General features: G+C 39.7%; 1 protein-coding gene across 1 annotated transcript in view; it reads right to left on the bottom strand.

Moving 5' to 3' along the window:
- The window catches only part of LOC135220799 (beta-1,3-glucosyltransferase-like), a gene marked incomplete in the record, with an annotated part of 300,385 nt that overhangs the window by 231,201 nt on the left and 44,584 nt on the right, over nucleotides 1-24,600 (bottom strand). Inside the window, 1 exon segment of the mRNA XM_064258304.1 lies at nucleotides 17,209-17,312. Within this exon segment, the coding sequence (XP_064114374.1) occupies nucleotides 17,209-17,312 (104 nt within the window).

Here is a 24,600-nt window from a genome sequence, read left to right as displayed (position 1 = left end):
ACATAATTCATCTTGTTCACAAATACTAGGTCTAAAGTATTTTCCTTTCTTGTTGGCAGGCGATTTATTTGTTGAATGTTGTATTCTAGTAGCATATCTAATAGCTTTTCGAATTGCCTCTTATCTTCTGCACTACTATTACTCTCTTTTTTTATATGTATAAGTACAACCACAATCTCCTATTCATTCTTTCCAGTCTACAAAAGGAAAGTTGAAGTTTCCAGATAGGAGAATAGTCCAGTCCTTGTGATTTCTACATATATCATCCAATTTTTCTATTATTAAGTCAAACTCTTTAGTATTAGGGGGTCTATATATTACTATGTTCATTAATTTTTCAGATTCAAATTCTACTGCTATTAGTTCACATTCTGAGTTACTATATTTCTCATATATTTTTCCTTGTTTTTTGTCTTTCCCATATATTGCGGTTCCCCTTTGATTCCTATTTTTTCTATCTGATCTATAAGTTTGGAACCCTTTTATTTGATCATCATTCCCAGTCTCTTGGGAATACCAGGTTTCACTTATATTCATTATATCTATTTTCTTTTCAATTTGGGTTAGTTCTTCTAAGTACTCTATTTTTCTTTTTGAGTTACTCGTAACTAAACCCTGCGCATTCATCACTATGATGGTTTGCGTGTTTTCTCCTTCATTTAAGATTGGTAATAATAAGGATTTTCCCATGTCTCTTTCCTGTTCTGGTATGTTGTTCTTTTTTTCATTTCCAGAAATTCTGACATCAAAAAATCCAACTTTTCCATAATATTTTATCTTCCTTCATCATAATTATTCATTTTGTGTCTGAATCTGCAATTTTCTCCGTATCTGCAATATCCTCTTGCATAATAAATACAGTTATTATCTCTTTAGTAGAATCTTGGAGCTGAGGCTTTGATATTTTTTGCTGACATCTCTGCATATATTGTTGATGGCTTGCTTTTTTCTTTTTACTTGATATTCTTCATTCCTCTCTTTATTTGTTTCTTTCTTATTTTGGATTTTATTACTTGATTGATTATTTATTTGATTGTGATTCATGGCTACAGGGTGTATATATTTACATTTTTTGTCGAACTTACATCCTTTTCCTTTTTTTAGGTTTTTGCATATTTTTGGATGCAGATCTCTGCAATCATCCTCATAGCCATCTAGGTATGCACATTTACCATATATTTCATAGTTGTGACATACCTTAGGATGAGAGAGAGAGAGAGTTACCACTATGACATATGTATCTTGTGGAGAGAGAGAGAGAGAGAGAGAGAGAGAGAGATCGAGAGAGAGAGAGAGAGAGAGAGAGAGAGAGAGAGAGAGAGAGAGAGAGAGATTGCATAAAAACCATTAAAATCGTTGACCATTATTTGGCATTGCTCCCCTCCCATCACATTACTTGACAGCTTCCCGAGTTCCGAGCTTCTATGGAGTTGAGAGAAGGTAGGGAAATGGGTACAAAGAAAGAGGAAGGAAAGAATTTTTGTTTGAAATTACAGTTATATTATTATTATTATGATTATTATTGTTATTACTATTATTATTATTATTATTATTTGAAAATATTAATAAACACATACATTTCCCATAAAAATTCTCTCACCTCAGAAAGAGAGGAGGTACCCTTACATAAGTGAAATGGAAAGGTTATTTCTATCTCATTAAAATACTACTACATACAAATTTTGTAATTACAGTTATATTATTATTATTAACTGAAAATTTCAATAAACATATTACATACTAGTACCATAAAAATCCTTTCATCTCAGAAAGACCTTACCTTACAGAACTTACATCTTGTTCGGGTTGCCCCAGGTCCCTCAGTGTGAGGCACCTCTAATGTCTACCAGAGAGTTGCTAGTACATCTTCCGGTATATTTTGCATCTTCCAATCTTGGATGGTCTGGGATGCAGTTTAGATATTTGTCGAGCTTATTCTTAAACACATCTACGCTCACTCCCGTTATATTCCTCAGATGAGCTGGCAACGCATTGAATAGACGCTGCATTATCGATGCTGGTGCGTAGTGGATTAATGTCCTGTGTGCTTTCCTCTTTCCTGGTATAGTTTTGGGCACTATTAATCTACCTCTGCTTGCTCTTTCTGATGTGTTTAGTTCCATGATGTTTTCTGCTATTCCTTCTATCTGTTTGATTATCATGTAGCGTTCTCTTCTCCTTTCTAGACTATATAATTTTAAGGATTGTAGTCTTTCCCAGTAGTCAAGGTCCTTAACTTCTATTCTAGCTGTAAAGGACCTTTGTACACTCTCTATTTGTGCAATACCTCCCTTTTGATAGTGGGTGGGTACCATATCACTATTGCAATATTCAAGTGGACTACGAACATATGTTTTATAAAGCATAATCATGTGTTCAGCTTTTTTCTTGTTTTGAAATGCCGTAACAACATTCCCATTTTTTGCTTACATTTTTGTCCAATAGAATTGCTATTTGATCGTTGCATAACATGTTCCTATTCATCATCACACCAAGGTCTTTAACTGCTTCCCTATTTGTGATTGTCTCATTATTAGGTCCCCTATATGCATATAGCTTTCCTTCTCTGTCTCCATAGTTTATTGATTCAAATTTATCAAAGTTAAATACCATCCTATTTACCTCTGCCCAATCATATACTTTGTTAAGGTCTCTTTGTAGCGCGTTCCTATCTTCATCACAAGTAATTTCTCTTCTTATTCTTGTGTCATCGGCGAAACTACTCACTACCGAGTCCTTAACATTACTGTCTGCAATCATAATAACAAACAGTAATGCAGCTAACACCGTACCTTGTGGCACACCGGAAATTACCTTAGCTTCATCCGATTTCTCATCGTTTGCAATAACTATCTGTTTCCTGTTGTGTAAAAATTCTTTTAACCATCTTCCTACTTTATCGACTATATTATGTTTTCTAATTTTCTTCGCTAATATATTATGGTCTACCTTGTCAAAAGCTTTTGCAAAGTCTAGATAAACCACATCTGTTTCATTTCCGCTTTTCATATTTTTTGTATATGTTCTCACGGTGGGACCTAACAGTTTGGGTTTGTGTACTTTTTCCGGGTTACGAAACCATGGTTTTGTCCTATTATTAAACAAACAAATTATTTTTCATTGAACTGGTTTGTTATAATATTTTTTCTTGCATTACCCTTTCATACACTTTCATAATATTTGATGTTAGACTCACAGGCCTATAATTACTTGCCTCTAGTCTTGATCCTTTTGAATGTAGGGGTAATATATGCTAATTTGTGCTCATCATAAATCTTGCCTGTATCTACACTTTGTCTTAATAATATTGCAAGTGGCTTTGCAATAGAATGAACTACTTTCATTAACAAAATAGCAGGAACTCCATCAGGCCCTGCTGCAGCTCCATTTTTAATTTCATTATATCCTGCACAATATCATCAGCTCATTAATATCTATGTCAGCTAAATATTCACAAGTTTTCGTCCCTTACTTCTATATCATTATCTTCATTATCTATTCTAGGGGTGAATTCTCTCTTATATCGTTCTGCCAATATGTTGCAAATTTCCTTTTTTTCATTCGTTAATCTCCCTTCGATTCTTAGAGGGCCTATTTCTATTCTTCTTTTATTCATCTTTTTCGCGTATGAGTATAATAGTTTGGGGTTTTGCTTGATATTTATTAGGGTTTTTTCTTCCAAGTCCCGTTTTTCATTTTCTTTTGATTGTATAATCTTTTGTTCTGCATTTTCTATCTTACTTTTTAGTTCTATAACTTTCCATGCATTTTTTTTCTTTTGCAAGACCTTTTTTCCCACTTTCTGATTTTCTGGAACAAGATCCTTCTGTCTCTTGTTATGCATGACTGATGTTTACTTTTCTTCTTCGGTATATATTTATCCACTATTTTCTCTAATATTTTATATAATATCTCCGTATTACCCCTTATGTCATCACTTACGAAAGTGTTATCCCATCTTTGTTTAATTCTTCATTTATTTCTGAGCCATTTATATTTTACTGTAGAAGTTGTATTTTCCATATCCTTCCCACTTTTTCATTTCTTGCTTATCTCTGTTTTCACTTGCTTTGGAATGGACTGTTAATTCTATGACATTATGGTCTGAAATACTCGCATTATAAACTATTATTTCTTTAACATAATTCATCTCGTTCACAAGTACTCGGTCTAAAGTATTTTCCTTTCTAGTTGGCAGGTGATTTATTTGTTGATTGTTGTATTCTAGTAGCATATCTAATAGCTTTTCGAACTGCCTCTTATCTTCTGCTCTACTATTACTCTCTTTTTTATATGTATAAGTACAACCACAATCTCCTATTCGTTCTTTCCAGTCTATGAAAGGAAAGTTGAAGTCTCCAGATAGGAGAATAGTCCAGTCCTTGTGATTTCTACATATATCATCCAATTTTTCTATTATTAAGTCAAACTCTTTAGTATTAGGGGGTCTATATATTACTATGTTCATTAATTTTTCAGATTCAAATTCTACTGTTATTAGTTCACATTCTGAGTTACTATATTTCTCATATATTTTTCCTTGTTTTTTGTCTTTCCCATATATTGCGGTTCCCCCTTGATTCCTATTTTTTCTATCTGATCTATAAGTTTGGAACCCTTTTATTTGATCATCATTCCCAGTCTCTTAGGAATACCAGGTTTCACTTATATTCATTATATCTATTTTCTTTTCAATTTGGGTTAGTTCTTCTAAGTACTCTATTTTTCTTTTTGAGTTACTCGTAACTAAACCCTGCGCATTCATCACTATGATGGTTTGCGTGTTTTCTCCTTTATTTAAGATTGGTAATAATAAGGATTTTCCCATGTCTCTTTCCTGTTCTGGTATGTTGTTCTTTTTTTCATTTCCAGAAATTCTGACATCAAAAAATCCAACTTTTCCATAATATTTGATCTTCCTTCATCATAATTATTCATTTTGTGTCTGAATCTGCAATTTTCTCCGTATCTACAATATCCTCTTGCATAATAAATACAGTTATTATCTCTTGAGTAGTATCTTGGAGCTGAGGCTTTGAAATTTTTTGCTGACATCTCTGCATATCTCGTTGATGGCTTGCTTTTTTCTTTTACCTGATATTCTTTATTCCTCTCTTTATTTGTTTCTTTCTTATTTTGGGTTTTATTACTTGATTGATTATTTATTTGATTATGATTCATGGCTACAGGGTGCATATATTTACATTTTTTGTCGAACTTACATCCTTTTCCTTCTTTTAGGTTTTTGCATATTTTTGGATGCAGATCTCTGCAATCATCCTCATAGCCATCTAGGTATGCACATTTACCATATATTTCATAGTTGTGACATACCTTAGGATGTTTGTAGTAACATCTTTCTCCAAATCTGCAATTCCCTCTTTTCAAAAGGTTGCAGACTTTGTCTTTTTTGTCTATTTTTTCCTCTTTCCCGTCATTGTGTAGATCTGGGTAGAGCCTCTTCGGGATTTTCTTTTGTGTTGTCATATCGTAATTTATTTCTTCGTAAGTATGCTGCTTTATTGCCTCATATGTAGTATCAATGAGTATCTTTGTTTTCCTTATTTTTTTCTGTCATTTCAGTTTTGTTTACTTCTCTTCCGTTTTCCTCCTCTTCTTCTTCCTCTTCCTCTTCTTCTTCATCCTCAACTATTTGTACATTCAATCTTGATTTAATAACATTGTCTATCCATGATAGACATGTTGAGCAAAATATTCTGGTGTCTTTTCTCATATCTTGCATTACCTCAGCACATTGTGGATGGGTCGGAATGTTGCATGCAGCACATTTTCTGATTAGGTTTTGTGGATTAACTATTCTATACCACACCTTACACAGTTTGCATGCTTTTGGCATTCTTTTTCCTAATGCATCAATTAAGATATTCACAATGTTCACCTTATTCATTTTCTTTGTCGGAATATGTTGGTTTATGTATATTTTCTTTATGAGTCTCTTGACCACTTGGATTTTATTTGGAACTTCTTCAATTATTTTCAAGGTGTTTTCTGTTGATTTGTTCCAGTTTGAAGGATTATATCCTTCTAATATATCTATGAATGCTTTTGTATCTTTTTGGTTAGGACTGTTGCTGATCTCATAGATGAAATGCCAGTTCCCTTCCTGCTACCTGGTGTAGAGAGAGAGAGAGAGAGAGAGAGAGAGAGAGAGAGAGAGAGAGAGAGAGAGAGAGAGAGAGAGAGAGAGAGTGTGTGTGTTTTTATCTCCTTGTTCTCTCAGAAATGATATTTTCATAATAAAATAAATTTTTAAACATACTTACCTGGTAGTTATATATATAGCTAACATCCCTGACGTCACGGCAGAATTTCAAAACTCGCGGCAATCGCCGATTGGGTAGTCAGGTGCACCACCCGTGCGCCCTCTACCCAGGTACGTAGAACCGTTCCAACTATTCCTCAGATCTTCCATGCCCCTAGTCTCTAGAGGGGAGGAGGGTGGGAATTAAATTATATATAACTACCTGGTAAGTATGTTCAAAAATTTATTTTATTATGAAAATATCATTTTTAAACATCTAACTTACCTGGTAGTTATATATATAGCTGATTGACACCTTTGGTGGAGGGTCAGAGACAGCCAACATCGTTGGAATTGACATATGAGTTAATAAACAAACTTACGGGTTCATACCTGTTTAAGGAAGCTGACTTTAATGATCTCCTGCCTCATTATATCTGCTTTCCTTAAGAGATCCAGCGATCCACCCACGGGGCTGAAGACCTCAAGGAGCTGTCAAACCAGTGCATAACCTCTATGTGACAGGACCTCGTCCAATACCCTTGATCCGAGCGCTACCAAGGAACAAGTTGACCACCTGACTAAGGATCAATGATTGTGGGAGACTGCGTCCAGTCTCCACAAACAACCATAAAACTCAATAGTTCCAAGGTAAGAAAAAGGGTATTGGGTTATGGGATTTCAGGGATAGTCCCTTGTTCCACTACTGGATGAGCTGCTATGAACGGTCTCAGCGTGTAGCAGTCTTCATACAGTTTGCACTTGCCCCAGATAGTGCGACGCAAACACTGATTTGCTTCTCCAAAAGGTTGCGTCCAGGATATTTTGAAGGGATCTGTTCTGTTTAAAAGCTACAGAGGTTGCTACGGCCCTAACCTCGTGAATCTTCACTTTTCAGTAGCCTGAGATCCGCTTCATTACATGCTGAATGTGCTTCCTTGATTAAAGGCCTTATAAAAAACAAAGGATAGCGCATTCTTTGACATTGCAGAGAGGGCTTTCTGACAGAACACCAAAGCCCCTCTGAATTGCCACGTAATTGCTTCATTCTTTCCAGGTAATGCCTCAGGGCCCTTACCTGACAAATAACTCTCTCTACTTCCTTACCTGTGAGATCCGACAGGTTTGGAATCACTAACGACTTGGGCCAGGGCTGAGTAATTATAGGCCTGTGAGTCTAACATCACATATTATGAAAGTGTATGAAAGGGTAATGAAGAAAAATATTATGAAACATTTAATAAAAAATAATTTGTTTAATAAAGGACAACATGTTTCGTACCCGGAAAAAGTACACAAACCCAACTGTTAGTCCACCGTGAGAACATATTCAAAAATATGAAAAGCGGTGGAAAATGAAACAGATGTGGTTGTTAATTTATTTAGACTTTACGCAAAAGCTTTTGACAAAGTAGACCATAATATATTAGCAAAGAAAATTAGAAAACACAATATCGTGGATAAAGTAGGAAGATGGTTAAAAGAATTTTTACACAACAGAAAACAGATAGTTATTGCAAACGACGAGAAATCGGATGAAGCCAAGGTAATATCCGGTGTGCCGCAAGGTACGGTGTTAGCTGCAATACTGTTTGTTATTATGATTGAAGACATAGACAATAATGTTAAGGATTCGGTAGTGAGTAGTTTCGCCGATGACACAAGAATAAGTAGAGAAATTACTTGTGATGAAGATAGGAACGCTCTACAAAGAGACCTTAACAAAGTATATGATTGGGCAGAGGTAAATAGGATGGTATTTAACTCTGATAAATTTGAATCAATGAAATTATGGAGACAGAGAAAGAAAGCTATATGCATATAGGGGACCTAATAATGAGACAATCACAAATAAGGAAGCAGTTAAAGACCTTGGTGTGATGATGAATAGGAACATGTTATGCAATGATCAAATAGCAATTCTGTTGGCAAAATGTAAAAGCAAAAATGGGAATGTTGTTACGGCACTTCAAAACAAGAAAAGCTGAACACATTGATTATGCTTTATAAAACATATGTTCGTAGTCCACTTGAATATTGCAATATGATATGGTACCCACACTATCAAAAGGATATTGCACAAATAGAGAGTGTACAAAGGTCCTTTACAGCTAGAATAGAAGAAGTTAAAGACCTTGACTACTGGGAAAGACTATCCTTAAAATTATATAGTCTAGAAAGGAGAAGAGAACGCTACATGATAATTCAGGCATGGAAACAGATAGAAGGAATAGCAGAAAATATCATGGAACTAAAAATATCAGAAAGAGCAAGCAGAGGTAGATTAATAGTGCCCAAAACTATACCAGGAAAAATAAGGAAAGCACACAGGACATTAATCCACTACGCACCAGCATCGATAATGCAGCGTCTATTCAATGCGTTGCCAGCTCATCTGAGGAATATATCAGGAGTGAGAGTAGATGTGTTTAAGAATAAGCTCGACAAATATCTAAACTGCATCCCAGACCATCCAAGATTGGAAGATGCAAAATATACCGGAAGATGTACTAGCAACTCTCTGGTAGACATTAGAGGTGCCTCACACTGAGGGACCTGGGGCAACCCGAACAAGATGTAAGGTCTGTAAGGTCTGAGAAGGGCGTTCGTTCTTCGCTAGAAATCCCAGCTGTAGAGAGCAGATAGCATTACCCTGTCTGAAAACCACAGCTTTGCTGAAGGCATGGATTTCACTGACTCTTTTCGCTGTCGCTAGACTAACTAAGAAGAGAGTTTTCATGGTGAGGTCCTTAAATAACGTTTCCTGTAAAGGCTCAAACCTATCACTCATGATAAACTTCAGGACTACGTCCAGATTCCATGCTGGAGGGAACTGTAGTCTCTCCTTAGTAGTGTCGAAGGATCTGAGAAGGTCTTGGAGATCTTTATATTCAGACACATCTAAGCTCCTGTCATTGAAGACATCTGAGAACATGCTTATGTATCGCTTAATGGTCGAGGTCGAAACGTTACGACTTCTCTTAAAGTCTGCAGCGAAGTCTCTCATTCTCCTATCCCATTGCAGCAAAGATTCTTCTTCTCAACAATGGATAGGACAGCGACACTCCATGGTGGGTGTCCATGGTATGGGTACTGGGACAATCTATTAGGATGAAGTAATGATTGTTCTGGAACAACCTACTAAGTCCACAGCGTAGACCGTAACTGACTCGGGCGCTCTGACAGCTGCCTACTAACTGCGTTCGGTAGTGAAGCAAGTTGTCTAAGCATCCGAGCAAGTCATGTGATCTTTGCCTTTTAAAGGGTTATGCCGAGAGACCATACAAATTGTCTATTTGTTTGTCACTGATGCTGGACGGCGAGGTGGTGAATCTCTTAACGAGGTGATGATTCTCTTAAGGCATGTGCCCAATAGGCGAAAGTCAATTGCCCTCTAGAGACCGAGGTCCTTTATGGCAAGATATTCCCATAGTAGTTGAATCTCAGCTAAGAAGAAAACAACACTAGTTGAATCTCAGCTAAGAAGAAAACAACACTATGTTACATTGAAGACGAAGGTGGAAAGTGAATGCAACCTACATCTTTACAGCCAAATCGAGAGAAGGATTCTCAAGGTTCTGAACCTGTGCTTACAAAGGACTGAAAACGCTAACAGCTATTTCATTGCTGTAAGGTGAGGGGTTGTAGTTGCAATGAAAGCGGGACGGTTTCCAGTAATGAAAAACACAGGGAAGTACTACTTCTCATGGGCTGATCATTTGGAAGTAGAGCTGGCAGGGGGGGGAGCAGGCGATGTCTTCCGTATATATCTGTCAATTCGGGGTGAACAATGAACAATTGCACCCCTCCGAATACGAGATATTTTGAAGACAAACTCAGATGTCTGAAGGAACATTCCGCATTATCGCAATGTGATACAGCGGGAGACTAGTAAAGGCTTCTGTTACCGTGCGGTAAACATAAAGATGAAAGAGTCCAGAATATATATCTCTGTTGAAAATTCTCGCAATATCCAAGGGGATGCAGAAGATGTCATTCATGTATGAGAGAATCTCCGTTAATCAGACATAAGTCCGATATTGTTGGACAGAGAAAAGGTTTGGTAGTCAATCATTGTAGGGGAGAGAGACATAAACCGACTATGCATCTCGGAGAGCCAGCTGGTACTGGGTTGTCTTTCTGCAGTCTCGGCCTACTCAGTTAATTCTTGCTCACTCGCTATCCTGAGTTGCCAGGTAATCCATTCCTCGAAGGAATGTGTTCGGCTAGAATAATCGAGCGTTAAAAAAGGGATCTATTATGCTCGAGCAATTATATTTAAACGAAACGGAATTCGGTAAATACAAAAAACTGAGGTGGTGTTGTCGTGACCATACCATAAGTATCTTAAAATTCAAACTGGTAACTCCTGAGGAGATGCAGACAGTCCCGAGTTGCAGTTCCATTAGGATACTAGACATCTCGATCACAAACCGTAGAATTAACTACGGTATGCGACTACCCCACGGACAATTCAACTGCTTAACAGAATCATGTCTCGAAGGTAATATACGTCGTGTATTTGTAGGTTTCTGTACAACAACTTCCATCCTAAATTCTTTTCCCTTCGAGGAATGAGAATAAGGATTGGAAATCTACAGCCTTCTTTCTCTAGTCAAGAGAGTGAAGGAGAAGTCTTCCCCTAAGGAAAGCTTCAATAGTGAAAACAGAAAACCCGAAGACGAAAGTTCAAGCCAAACTGGATGTTCGCGTTCGTTCTTCTGTATTCCAGGGTTGGTCGTCTACTGAGAGATATTCTTACTTCAGTAGCAGTTCTTCTTGCAAACGCTAGAAATTCCAGGAATTCGAGCATTCGGCGAGGTTCCCGATTATCGTAAAAACAATTATCGGGGATTCTCGATATTAAGTCCTGCGTGGCCTTTTCGGCTAAGGCAGAGGAGACCTCATTCACCAACTCTTGTGCTGAAAGAGGCGCATAAAGCAGGTACAATGAACAGGCGTGACCTCATAAGCAAGGAAAGAATAAATTTGGGCTCTTTTCTTAAGCATTCCTGTCAAGAAAAAACGCCGCCAACTCGTTGGAACCATCTCTAAGTGTTTTGCCCTTGTCTGAAGCCTCTTTTCTTGGAATTTCTTGCCACCGGTCTTGTGCTCCCTCTACTGAGGGATCTATCTCGAAAGGGCCAAGAAACTCAAGGCAGAGGCTTAGCCTCCTTGAGTTTCTGAGCTCCAAAACTTGATGGTAAGACTTTCCTTGCTGCCTTTGTCATAAGATCTTGCGTAGCCTTTTGAGTTAAGGCAGAGGAGAGTTCCTTTACTAATTCTTGAGGGAAAAGATGAGTGGAAAGGGGGCAAAAAGCAGTTCCGCTTTCTGATGGGTGTGACCCCATTCGAAAGGAGAGAACACATTTGGGCCCTTTTCTTCAGGATTTCCGCCAAGAAAAAGAGCCGCTAGCTTGTTCGACCCGTCTCGAAGAGCTTTGTCTATGCAAGACATCAGGTGAACCAGTTCTTCTGTGTCAGCAGACTTGGAGGCTTCTTTGTTGCCTTCCCTAGAGTGAACTCTGAAGGTGGGGAACGAGGGGCAGCTGGAACAAAGTTCTCCTGAAAAAGTTCCGAGAAAACTTTCATAATTCTTTTCAAGTCTGACGAAGGCTGTAGATCTCTTTGATTCTCTTCGTCGGAAAAGTCTTCTATCAGACCAAAGGGAGAGGGGGGGGGGGGGGAGTCATCCTTCTCTTCTTCCGATCGACCCATAACCGACGTAGTGATGTCATGCTTCGCCGGCGCTTCCAAAGAATGTTCTTGACGCCTGCAGGTGTCCTGGCATCAAGAATCCTGATGCTCGGCTTCCTGGTGTCGAACTTCTTGACATTTGGCGTCCTGCTGTTCAAATACTTGACGCTCGGCGTCTTGGCGTCCAGCCTCTTGACGCCTGGCGTCTTGGCGTCCAGCTTCTTGACTCTTGGTGCTCTGTCGTCGAGAATCTTGACGATTGGCGTCCTGGCTTTTAGTTTCTTGTCTTGACGCCTGGCATCTTGGCGTCCAGCCTCTCGACGCTCAGCGTCCTGGCGTCCAGAATCTTGATGCCTGGCGTCCTGGCGTCTAAAACGAACGACTGGGAGTCGAAACAACAAGAGACGTATGAGGCGAATGACGCGAACGAGTCAAAACAGCTCGAGACGAACGAGTTGAAACTCCTATCGATACACAACGAGGCTGTAACGCACGTGAGCGTCTGACTCCGTCCGAAGTTACGCTATCCGAAGAGGACTGATGATCTTCCCGGAAAATCTGGTCTGGAGCGAAACTGCAGGAAGGTTGTGGACTCCAGTGCTCCTTGGATTTCTTAACAGGCGGCGACATCCCTCTCACACGCTGGGCATGTCTCTTCAAAGGACGCGACACTAAATCACTCCACACTTTTCGCCTCAACACAGGCGACAGCACTTCCGAGTCAGACGAAAACTGCGCGTCACTGATATCTATGCCTTTCCAGCGGTGTTTCCTGGGCACTCGCGAGGAATTGGCGACTGACCGTGGGCAAACTCCCCCAGTCTCCCTTCGACCTCCGGTATGTCTTCTCCCGGGAGCTGGGGAGCGGGACAGGGACCTTCGTCTAGGAGAACAGGGGGAACGGACAGCTGCCTCCTTGGACACGACATTGACACTTGGCCTAACACTGGCCTTTTCACTTGACTTCTCTACGAATGCACGAAACGACAATCCCAAATCCATAACGGATTTTGCCAAGAACTCAAATTTCTTGTCCTTCTTGGACTCTAACAAGGAAATGGTGTTGGGATCGGAAACATGGGATACCTGGTCTGGAGTAATTGGTACTGAAGTTGGAGGACTATCAATAGGTGAAATATTAGATAAAAGTGGAGAAGATAGTGACGGTTTGTTCGCCTCTAAAGGCACAGGAGTTGTCTCTACTCTAGTTTTACTACCCGCTCTAAGAGCTGCTTTCCTTTTCCTATCTTTGTCCATTTTATCCAAATGAGCTTGAAAAGTCTTCCAACCTTGTTCATCTAAACTACGGCACTCATCACAAGTTAATTACTTGCTACAGCACTGACCCCTACATTCAACACATCTGGAGTGCAGATCGTAACATAGTTTAGCTAATCTAGTTTTGCAGCCACTGCTGCAAAACCTAACTGAAGAAGAAATAGCATCAGACATCTTTGTAATAACTTGTTAATAACTAGGCAGCTAACTGATGAAGCAAAAAAGCCAACCAAGAAATTGTACATCACCAAAAAGAAAAAATCCACAATGGCGACAAAACTCGACTGCAACAACAAACCACCAGTGTTACTCCATGGGCGGCAGAAAACGAATTAAAGAGTTTAGCTCAGCAGTACCGGGTATTCCCGAAAGTGGGCGGGATCTGTATCACCTACACAAACAATGGCAGCGACGCTACTGCCGCCAGGAATTTGAATTTTCAACTGCCAGGTAAGAAAGCGTACAGATAATGTAATTGATTGGTAAGTCACTTATGTGAAACCATATTTTTGAAGTAGTGGTTCGAATGCCCACAACACCAAAACTAGATTTCTGACAAAAATCAACATCAAATTCATTAAAAAGGCATGGAAATACACCAGAAAAGCTATCCCGTTATCCAGTGTGAGTTATTGGCAACTTTTCAACATTTACCTGGTACTGTACTACTTCCATAGAAGTACCTGTGCAACCGAGCTTGAGTAGAAATAAAAAATGAACACTTGAGTGAACCCTTGGGGCAGCTGTTACAAGTCAGAAACAAGCGACTTGAATAAGAACACTATTCCCCTCTCAAGGGAGGACCAATGGGAAGGTATTGAGTATACACATCCCTCAAAATCCCCGAACAGCAAGAAGTTGCCCTTCTGATGGAATCGAGAACAAAACCGAATGTTCCATTTAGGGCTGGTTCTGGTGTGGAAGATCAGGTCTGGTACTGAAAGCCCAGGTAGGAAACTTTCCAGGACTGGTACCGGTACACTGGGGATGTTAAGAACCCCAGGTAGTGGTTTCACCCATGCACTTGGCAATGGGAGCAGTGGTACTGAAGGGTCATGTATGAAGCCCACCGGGGCTGGTACTGGTACATGAGGGGCAAGAAGAACCCTGGTAGCAGTTGCACCCATGCGCTTGGCAACGAGAGCAATGGTACTGAAGGCCCGGGTAGGAAGCCCACCGAGGCCAGTGCCAGTACAGTGGGGATCTGAAGAAACCCGTGTAACAGTTGCACCTGAGTGCTTGGCAATGGGAGCAGAGGTACCAGCTATGCTCTTGAGTGATACGACATAATTGCATTGGATTTCATTCAAAATTAATGAACTAGCAACCTAACATGCTCCATATTTTTCACTTACGTATTTCAGTGCAATAACATGATTATTTCATACAGTACGGCCATAATGTATTTCATAAGAGTGAAATCTATCATATATTTAAAAACTGTAAGAAAATGTTACGTACAGTGTTTCCCCCATATTTGCAAGGGATGTGTACCAGACAACATGGCGAATAGCTAGAATACGTGAATATAGTTGAAACCTTTATAAAAATGCTTAAAAATCTCTTTACAATTTTGTTACTAAAAAAAAAACCACACACACACACACACACACTAAAAATGTTGAGTGTTTTTCTTAATAGTTTTATACACAAAAGTTCATTTTATAAAAAAAAAAAAAAAAGGAATTGGTGGTTATTTCTCATAGAAAAATACAGCAAATACGTGACTTTCCTGCGAATACAGGGTTCCCCCCATATTCGTGGGGAGACATACCAGACCCACCCATGAATAGCTAGAACCCACAAATAGTTGAAAACCCTATAAAAATGCTTAAAACTGCCTATTTTGTTAGATAAAACTCAACAAAAACCCACTAAAAATGTTTATACCTGGTTTTTTTAATAGTTTTAACATAAAAAGTGCATTTTATGATGAAATTAATAAAAGAAATGGAATTTGTGGATATTTCTCATAGAAAAATCCATGAATACGGAGTCCGTGAATACATGGAGTTCACTGTAATGGGTAGATATGGTCCACAGAGAAATCTGCGAATGTGTGAGTCCTCGAATGCAAAGAACATGAATATGGGGTGTCCACTGTATAGGTAAATTTTGGAAAAGTTAAAAAATACTTTCAAAACTTGATCACTCATCACTGATGTGTTCGATAACAAAAGTCATCATCTATCCTCAGTTCAAATGTCTGAATAATAATAAAATAAAAACTGAAAAATCTGTAATAACATTAATAGTATTGCTTCCAATGCAACCATAAAATTTGAAATACAGTCAACTCCAGGTATTTGTTTGAAAGTTAACGGCTGTTCCAGCTCACGTTTGCTGTCAAAATCCCTATGTAAAGACCGAAGGTTTCTATTTGTGTAGGAACAAATTCATATTAGATTACATATTATTAAGAACAATTAGATTTTTTCTGTTCATAAGGAAAAAATCTGTTGACAGTTCAAAAACAAATTTCAAAAACTGCACCAAAGATATGAAGTTAACACTCAAAGGAAAAGCAAACTATTCTGCATTATCATAAAACTGTTTGATGTCTTTTCAACATGATATTTAGTAGTCATGGTTTTTTTACTAGTCAATAGAAGATTCAACAATATTAAACATTTTTACCAAATATGGCACACTTTTCAGTACCTCATAAACATGAATCTCAGTTCTCGCAAAATGCATTGAGAGTGGATAAAACAATGATTTCATACAATGCTTGCAAAATTATGTACTATATTGCTGTATATAAATTTTGAAGAAAGTCAAATAGAAGACAATTCCATTAAAGTAAACATAGCACAAGATGTTCTGTCACAACAAAAGAGACAGTATGTATCAAGAATATTATGTGTAATACTGAATGCAGTGAGACATATGAATGTAGCTCTTTACAAATTTATACTTTACTTCATTGATCAAGAGCAAAATTTTCTAAAACTAGCTAGATGACTGGGGTATACTGTAAAGGACTTGGCAAGACTGAAGCTTCATAATGAATGGAAGTGTGAGAAGTGCTAAATCTGACCATCCATTCTAAACCAAAATGAAGGAGTATGCAATACAGTGGCTTGTACAATGTACAAATACATACAGAATATGTAAATGTACATTATGCAACAAAAACAAACAAACTTATGAATATTAAAGCTATGAACAAGACACCTAGTTCCAACTCTCAAGCACTTACTAAGGTATGCTATGTCCCTGCCTTTATGACTGTTTTTTATCAAAACTAACGGGCACAAATAACATTACATCTACAGTACTTGTATAAGCTCTGGATCCATTACAGTAATTTTTCTTCTTAAAATCCAGAACTTTCAAGATCATTAAGTATGTAAATTATATATGTATCAGTATACATGAACCACTATTCCTCAAGACCCTTTTAGGCAAAACATGCAACACAATTTTTACCCATAGCTCCAAACTCATTTGCAAACTAAGAACAACCTTCTAAAATAATGGTAATATAGCTGATGAAGCAACCATGTTTGTTTCTCTTTGTCTTTGTGCACTATGGAAAAATTACACCATTTTACTAACATCCATCATTGATAAAAGATTGAAGAAAATTGTTTTATACATCTTAAATTGTAAGATAACACTCCATAAATAAAGACTTACCTACACTAAAAGCAGAGTTGAAAATCATAGGAAGTGGACAAACTCTAGTTACTGAAGACTACTAACCTCTTAAATGACTAAAGAACTCTTTCTGCTTCTCAAGTACTAGGCTACCTACACCCTGCTAAATCATGATCATAAGTGGGGTAAGAAGTACACTATTTATATTCTATGGATAATGAAAGAACACAAAATGGTTGTACAATCTAGAGAAATTAACAATTCCAGTCACGAATTCACAATACCCTCTTATGTATTTAAAATGTCTGACTTCACAGCATACTATTTCTATTAAATGCAAGTCCAACAAAATTAGCAGGACAACCTACCAAAGAGAGCTCCTTTGACTGATGTGCAATGTCATCAGCTAATCGTTGTGCTGCTGCAGAATGCCTAGAATGTTGCTGATGCAGAACAACAAAAATGTATCCATCTGGGAAAGAATAATCAAAATAATACAAATAAATTCATCTGAGAGAGGAGAAATCTTAATTTAGCAATTTAGCATCATTGTTACAGTTATATGCACCACAAATATTGATACCAGAGAGAAACAATAATTTTGGGAATGGATACCAGACACAGTACAATGTGCCACAGTTAAGCAAACTTGAGTGAGCTAGTTTGGAAGAATGGCATTTGAGAAAATGTCTCAAGAGTACTGACAACACATAAGAATGGAGTAAAACTATTTTAGCAAGATTTCATTATTACCTGAGGTAACAGTATATATTGGTGTCTGTATTCCTGATGCCACATTTTCTAACTTTTTTTTTTTATCAAAAGCAGAGCTCATAATAATATGTAATCCAGAATATTGAAATTCATCACTTCCTCCCCCCCGCCCCACAACACCCCCCTTTTCTTTACAGCTCATATACAAGTTTCTTTATATGAAGCAGAAAAGATATGAGAATGTCCATGACCAAAAAAAATGACAAATTTTCTAAGACAATTTGTATTTTTCATAGCTGCAAACCTGAGGTCTTAACAATAGGATAATTTCTAGTGCCTAGCTGCCTCCGGTTAAAATGAAGATGAAAGCAAGGAATCTTGTGAGATCTGGCAACGCATGCATATATCGGGTGAAGAGTGGTCAAAGACCAAGCACCTAAGCCACTGCATCAGTCTTTCCCAACTCAGGATGTCTTAACAAACAGAGGGGCAGCTAGAGGTGGGCAGTATAATGTTAAGACCTCAGGTTTGTAGCTCTCTTAGAAAATTTGTCATTTGTTCATACGCGAACATACCCTCAGTCTTAAAAATAGGATAGACTCATACTTGGAGGAGGTACAAGACAACCTAAACTGGCTGGGGGCCTACCCACCAGTCCAGATCCAGAAGAAATGACTTCTGGAGAGGGACTGAAGCCTGTTGAGAAGCTAGATAAATTGATATCTAACCACTCAAAACCTGAGTGACGTACAATGATATATGGGAGAATCATTGTATAGGGAACCAAAGAGAAACTTTGACTGTCCAATAGCAAAGCAATACACCAGGGTTTGTTACTACCTTATCCAAGGTTCAGTGGAACCTCGCCATATGAAAGTCCCTACTTATGAAAAATCCAAGTTACGAAAGCAAAGATGAAGATTTTTTTGCTTCTGCATACGAAAATAATTCAGGTTGCGAAAGAATGTACTGTAAAGTCCCGAGATTTGCCCAGGCCACCAAGAACAATTTTATAACTCGCGCGCCTCTAACTCCGTAGACACCACCATCCTCCCATTCTCCCATTGGTTCCTGATGCTAGTCACCGCCGTAAGATCCTGCTCTCCTACTGGTCAGCATCTATCCCATCACGCCTCTACGTACAGGCGTCCTTCGGCCACTTCATCACACCAGTGTTATCGTACGCACGTGGAATTCGTTCATTCACATATACGTATTTCGTTTGTTAATGTAAATTCATGTTAGTGATTTTGCTTTCTACTTTATCGTGTTGTGTGTGAATTTAGGTAATTAACTTGAATATAGCCATGGGTCCCAAGAATGTTGCTGAAGTTCACAGAAAGAAGAGGGTGCTTTCCATGGAGACAAAGATTGAGATCATTAAAAAGTATGAAGCTGGAATGCAGTTGAGTGTGATTGCTAAGGAATACGGCCGAAATCCGTCGACGATAGGCACCATCCTTAAGCAGAAGGAAGCCATCAAAGCAGCTATACCTTCCAAGGGCATGACTATTTTGTCCAACAAAAGGAACCACGTGCATGATGAGATGGAGAGGCTGCTTCTTGTATGGATCAAAGACAAAGAAATCGCTGGTGATACGATAACCGAGACGGCAATCTGCCACAAGGCCAGCGCTATTGTGGCGGGATCACAAGCTTAAGAGCAAGCAGCAAATCTCCCCCACATAAACTTAATCTGTTTGGCTACCAAACCCACCCTCAATCACACTTTCCTCTTTACACTACAAAATACAGGACAATTGACCCATACCTACATACAGAACAAAAAAACACAAACAGGTACTCACCTCTGGCTTCTGATACTCAGGGCTGGTTGTGATGTCCGCTGGATACTATAGGCTATAGGCTAGCCGACACACAACCACCGCCAACAACCAAACACAAACCAACCACCCGAGACCCACAACCCCACAACAACTCAATAACCCGACAAATCACTGCAGACGAACACCAACAGCCCGAAAGAACACAACAACCACATGACTTCCCCCAGCACAACAACCCCCAAAACCAACACTGCCCCAACCACCACTCACAGACACCAAAAATGCACTCTCAACCTCTCCATCTTCACCAAAACCAGACAGACACACGCACAACAACCTTACAACACCAAAATCAATCAAATACCACAAAACCAACTGACAACCAATGGACAAATGCTGCCAAACCAACTCTGTGAATTCACTACCTCCCTTCTCCTTAGGACTCTCCTAACAGACTTCCACTGACATACTACAGAGTGCCACAACAGACATGCTTCCGACCGCCATTTAACCACTCCCATTTATTCTTCCACCAATCTCTCTCTCTCTCTCTCTCTCTCTCTCTCTCCTCTCTCGTCTCTCTCTCCTCTCTCTCTCTTCTCAACTTTTGGAGACATTGTCAAATATAAACTACTATCATTACTCCTCCATATTACCTCCCCCATTACATCTGACAACATCTTCTTACACTCACAGCATCCACAATTATTGCCTTTCGCAACACCCAAGGATGCTCAAATGCAGGCCCCCTGGATCTTGTTTGAGGACCGTCATACACTCCTTCAGTTACATCGCTATTCACTTCTAAACCACTTTCATTCAAACTCTCATTATCTCCCTCACTACCATCCTCCCAAATTCCATTCACTACTTCACCGATGTCTTCTAACTCTGGTTCCAAGATCTCCCTTATTTCGGCCACCAAATCACTCAGATCATCCATACTTCTGTCAAACTCCCGCAAAGACTTATCCATTCCATCAACTACCTCCTCACTACTCAGTTTCCTTCTCACTGAAGTCTTATTTGTCCCTGTCAACTCAAACCCACATACACTACAAGTATCATTCATTCCCCCAAAGTCATCCGTAGCACACGCTTTATCAACCGTTTGCACCCTACCACCAACCCCCTTACCATGCCGTTCACACTTTTCCCTTCCACTTCCTCTCTCCACACTCTTCTGCTTTCTTCCATACTCAACCAACACCAACTGTCGATCTCCCAGACCCATTTGTTCACTGATGCTCAGCCCACATTTATTCACCCTCAACAACTCACTCATTGCATTCTCCCGAACATACTGTTGCATACTAAAGGACCCACCCAACTGAATCCCCTTACCACCTAGTTTCCCAAATTCCCAACCTGACTCATCCTCCTTCGCCTACACACACTCGTCGCCACATGACCTTCCATTCCACATTCAACACATTTTGCCCACTGTTCATTACACATCCTAGCATAATGCCCATTCTCCCCACAATTACTACAAACCTCAGTCACATAGGTACCTTGACATCCACTTTCTATATGCCCTACTTGCCCATACCTGTAACATTTAATATTCTTATCTTTCTTACACTCACTCACCAAATGCCCTGTTTGCCCACACCCGAAGCAGGCTCCCAACGCCCACCGACATTCATTCTTCCCGTGCCCTAGCTTTCCACATCTGTAACACTGCTGCTCTCATTCATGACTAACCGACCCTACTCTTCCAACACTTGCACTCCAATCTCTCTTACGTTACTGGCTCTAACGCTCCTATCAACCACTCGCTCTGCCATTCGCCTTGGCCCTTCCAAAACTGCCTCCCTATAGCTCTTAAACTCTGGTATAACATCAGCTACTTCAGTCCTAACACTAACACTTCTACTCTCTTCCATACACCTATCCAACTCATAATCCTCTACTATTTCCAAAATGTCGTTCCACATCAACCTTTCATTCGTCCATCACATTTTCTCCTTACGTTTCAGATTTACAAACTCATACACACTCTCAGGTACAGTTGCCAACAACTTCCTCACTAACTCTTTACACTCATTTATCCCTTCATCCCCAAACTTTTTCCTGGCTAATGTTTCTAACCTACAGACATACAGCGACAACGACTCACCAACATTCATTCTTACCTCATCAAAACCATGTTTTCTCCTATACGTATCTAACACTACTCCTTATCCTCTTCGCCTTTTCCACAATCCTGGCTTTCACACTCTCATAAGGCAAATTCCCCACACTCATCATTACCCCATACATATTCACTAAAAATCTCGTCAAAAAGCTACCCAACTCTCTTGCCCAGACTCTCTTGTAATCCCCATACTTTGCCTCACAATACCTCTCATATTCCTTAAAAAAAATCCCCTTATGTCCCTACTACCATATTCCTCGTATTGTGCACATCTAGGTATCTCTCTCATATATACAGCCTTTCGTACTTCCCGCTCACTCTCACTCTCACTTTCGCTACTTCCATTCTGATCCCTCTTAACCTCGTCCGAATACAGCGAATCAACTTCCATACTAACATCCATGCTCCTGATTACGCTCCTCTTACCCTTCTTTCTACCCACCTGTTTCCACTCACCGCTATCTAAATCCCTCTCAGCCCTTTCTCCAATGTATTCAGTCCTAGTCTCATCCTGTCCGTCATCCTTGCTAGCCTTCTTTCCCTTAGTCTTCTTCTTTTCCTCAGCCCCCTTCTTATTCTTGTCCTCAGGTTTATCCTTATCTTGTGTCTTCCCCTTCTTCCCCTTACCTATCACAACAAAGTCACCTTCGTCACTTGTAGTTTCATCCACTCGCTCTTCCACTGTCTTTACCACTTCTGGCCTATCACAAGACCTAGTAGGCCTACCTCCTACAGCTCTCTCTCCCATGAACCCCTTCATCATCTCCTGCACTGCATTCATCATCACCAAGAATTTTCTGTCCATTTTCTCAACCATTCTCTCTTCCGCTCATTTCACTTCTTTCATTTCCACTTTTGCACTTCTTAGCATTCCTCTCATTTCCTCGAACTCGCTCTTCAGCTCCTCACACTCTACCCTTAACCTCTCATTCTGCACTTCCAATTGTCCTCTTACTTCCCTCTCCAACCTCAACTCCTCTTTCAGCCTCTCCACCTCACTCAATCCTTCCATCCCAAACTTTCTCACCACTCATACAAACCAGCCTAGACCAATCGTCCTGCAGCTGCCACACCAGCAGTCCCTATTCGGGGGCCAAAAAATAATGTGGCGGGATCACAAGCTTAAGAGCAAGCAGCAAATCTCCCCCACATAAACTTAATCTGTTTGGCTACCAAACCCACCCTCAATCACACTTTCCTCTTTACACTACAAATTACAGGACAATTGACCCATACCTACATACAGAACAAAAAAACACAAACAGGTACTCACCTCTATCTTCTGATACTCAGGGCTAGGCTGTGCTGTCCGCTGGATATAGGCTATAGGCTAGCCGACACACAACCACCACCAACAACCAAACACAAACCAACCACCCGAGACCCACAACCCAACAACAACTCAATTACCCGACAAACCACTGCAGACGAACACCAACAGCCCGAAAGAACACGACAACCACATGACTTCCCCCAGCACAACAACCCACCAAAACCAACGCTGCCCCAACCACCACTCACAGACACCAAAAATGCACTCCCAACCTCTTCATCTTCCCCAAAACCAGACAGACACACGCACAACAACCTTACAACACCAAAATCAATCAAATACCACAAAACCAACTAACAACCAACGGACAAATGCTGCCAAACCAACTCTGTGAATTCACTAACTGCCTTTTTTCTTGAGTCTCCTAACAGACTTCCACTGACATACTACAGAGCGCCACAACAGACATGCTTCCGACTGCCATTTAACCACTCCCATTTATTCTTCCACCAATCTCTCTCTCTCTCTCTCTCTCTCTCTCTCTCTCTCTCTCACACAACTTTTGGAGATATTGTCAAATATAAACTACTATCATTACTCCTTCATACTATTTTCGGTGATCTGATTGCCCAGGCTGAAGACGACAGAGGAGAAGGGACATCGACGCCAACCCCAAACTTCAAGGCTTCTCGGGGGTGGTTTGATAAATTCCGTAAACGGTTGTTAGAGGGGTCCTTTAGTAGTGACCGGAGAGATGTATGGCTAAGGAAGAGGAAATTCTCAAGTGTATTGTTTCTCAGATTCCCCTTTTTTCAAGAACGGTATATATTATGCAATTCTGTTGTCGGGCTCATTCAATGAGTTGTGCGACAACAGGTTCTTCACAAAGAGTCCCAATATATGGGGGAAGAAAGCAATAGGGAGGTTACATTGGGAGCAAGCCTTAATGTAACACTTCAGAAAGCCACTGAGTGCTCCCAAAAGGGTCCACATAGTGCTACAGTGAACACTGTTCTGGAAGACACCCGAAGCTCTTGAAGCTCTTTAATAGTGGAGCCTAGCATAAAATTTAGCCATGGCTGTCCTGAGATTTTTCTTGTAGAAGTCCCAAATTATTGGGTAGCCATGCCCAATGGAATCTTTTTCTTCTCTTTCTTTTCTTCTTCTTCTTCTTTATTTTGACCTAATTAAGGGATTTTGACGTAGGAAAAATCTATTTCTGGGTGATTGGCTCGTGTCGCCCTATGAAAGAATCCTTAATATCATTCTTTCTAGGTAAAATTAATCTAAAATTACCAGAGAAAAACAAAATTAAGAAAATGTCAGTAAAACTGACTCGCTCACTCTATAAAAGAAGTGTCGGTATGAGAATAGGGGCGAGTGGGATCACTACCATGAGTCATTCACCATTTAGACCTTCCAATCTAAAATCCCCACCAGAGAGAGCTGATACGAAAGGGTGATGCTGCCGCTACTACTACTACTACTGACGCCACGGACAGCAGCGCCCCTAGCGGTCATCCTTAATCTATGAACATCTTGTCCTGCAGGGTGGGTAAACAAGGACAGGGTGGGTTTTCATAGGGCGACACGAGCCAATCACCCAGAAATAGATTTTTCCTACGTCAAAATCCCTTTTCTGGGCTCAGCTCGTGTCGGCCTATGAAAGAGTACCAGAGAAACAGACAAGATGGGAATAAGGACAAATGAAAATCAGTTGTAAAAAAGAGGTATATAATATAAGTGAATCAGGGACATTACAGTATACAAACAAAGTATTCAAAGCTAACTTATCCTAAACAATGACATGATAAAGAAAGCAAACAATATAAAGTACTTAAAATCA

Source organism: Macrobrachium nipponense, chromosome 2 (genome assembly GCF_015104395.2).
Source record: "Macrobrachium nipponense isolate FS-2020 chromosome 2, ASM1510439v2, whole genome shotgun sequence".
Classification (NCBI taxonomy): domain Eukaryota; kingdom Metazoa; phylum Arthropoda; class Malacostraca; order Decapoda; family Palaemonidae; genus Macrobrachium; species Macrobrachium nipponense.
Note: the sequence above shows the minus strand (reverse complement) of the source record. Positions and strands in the feature narration are given on the sequence as shown.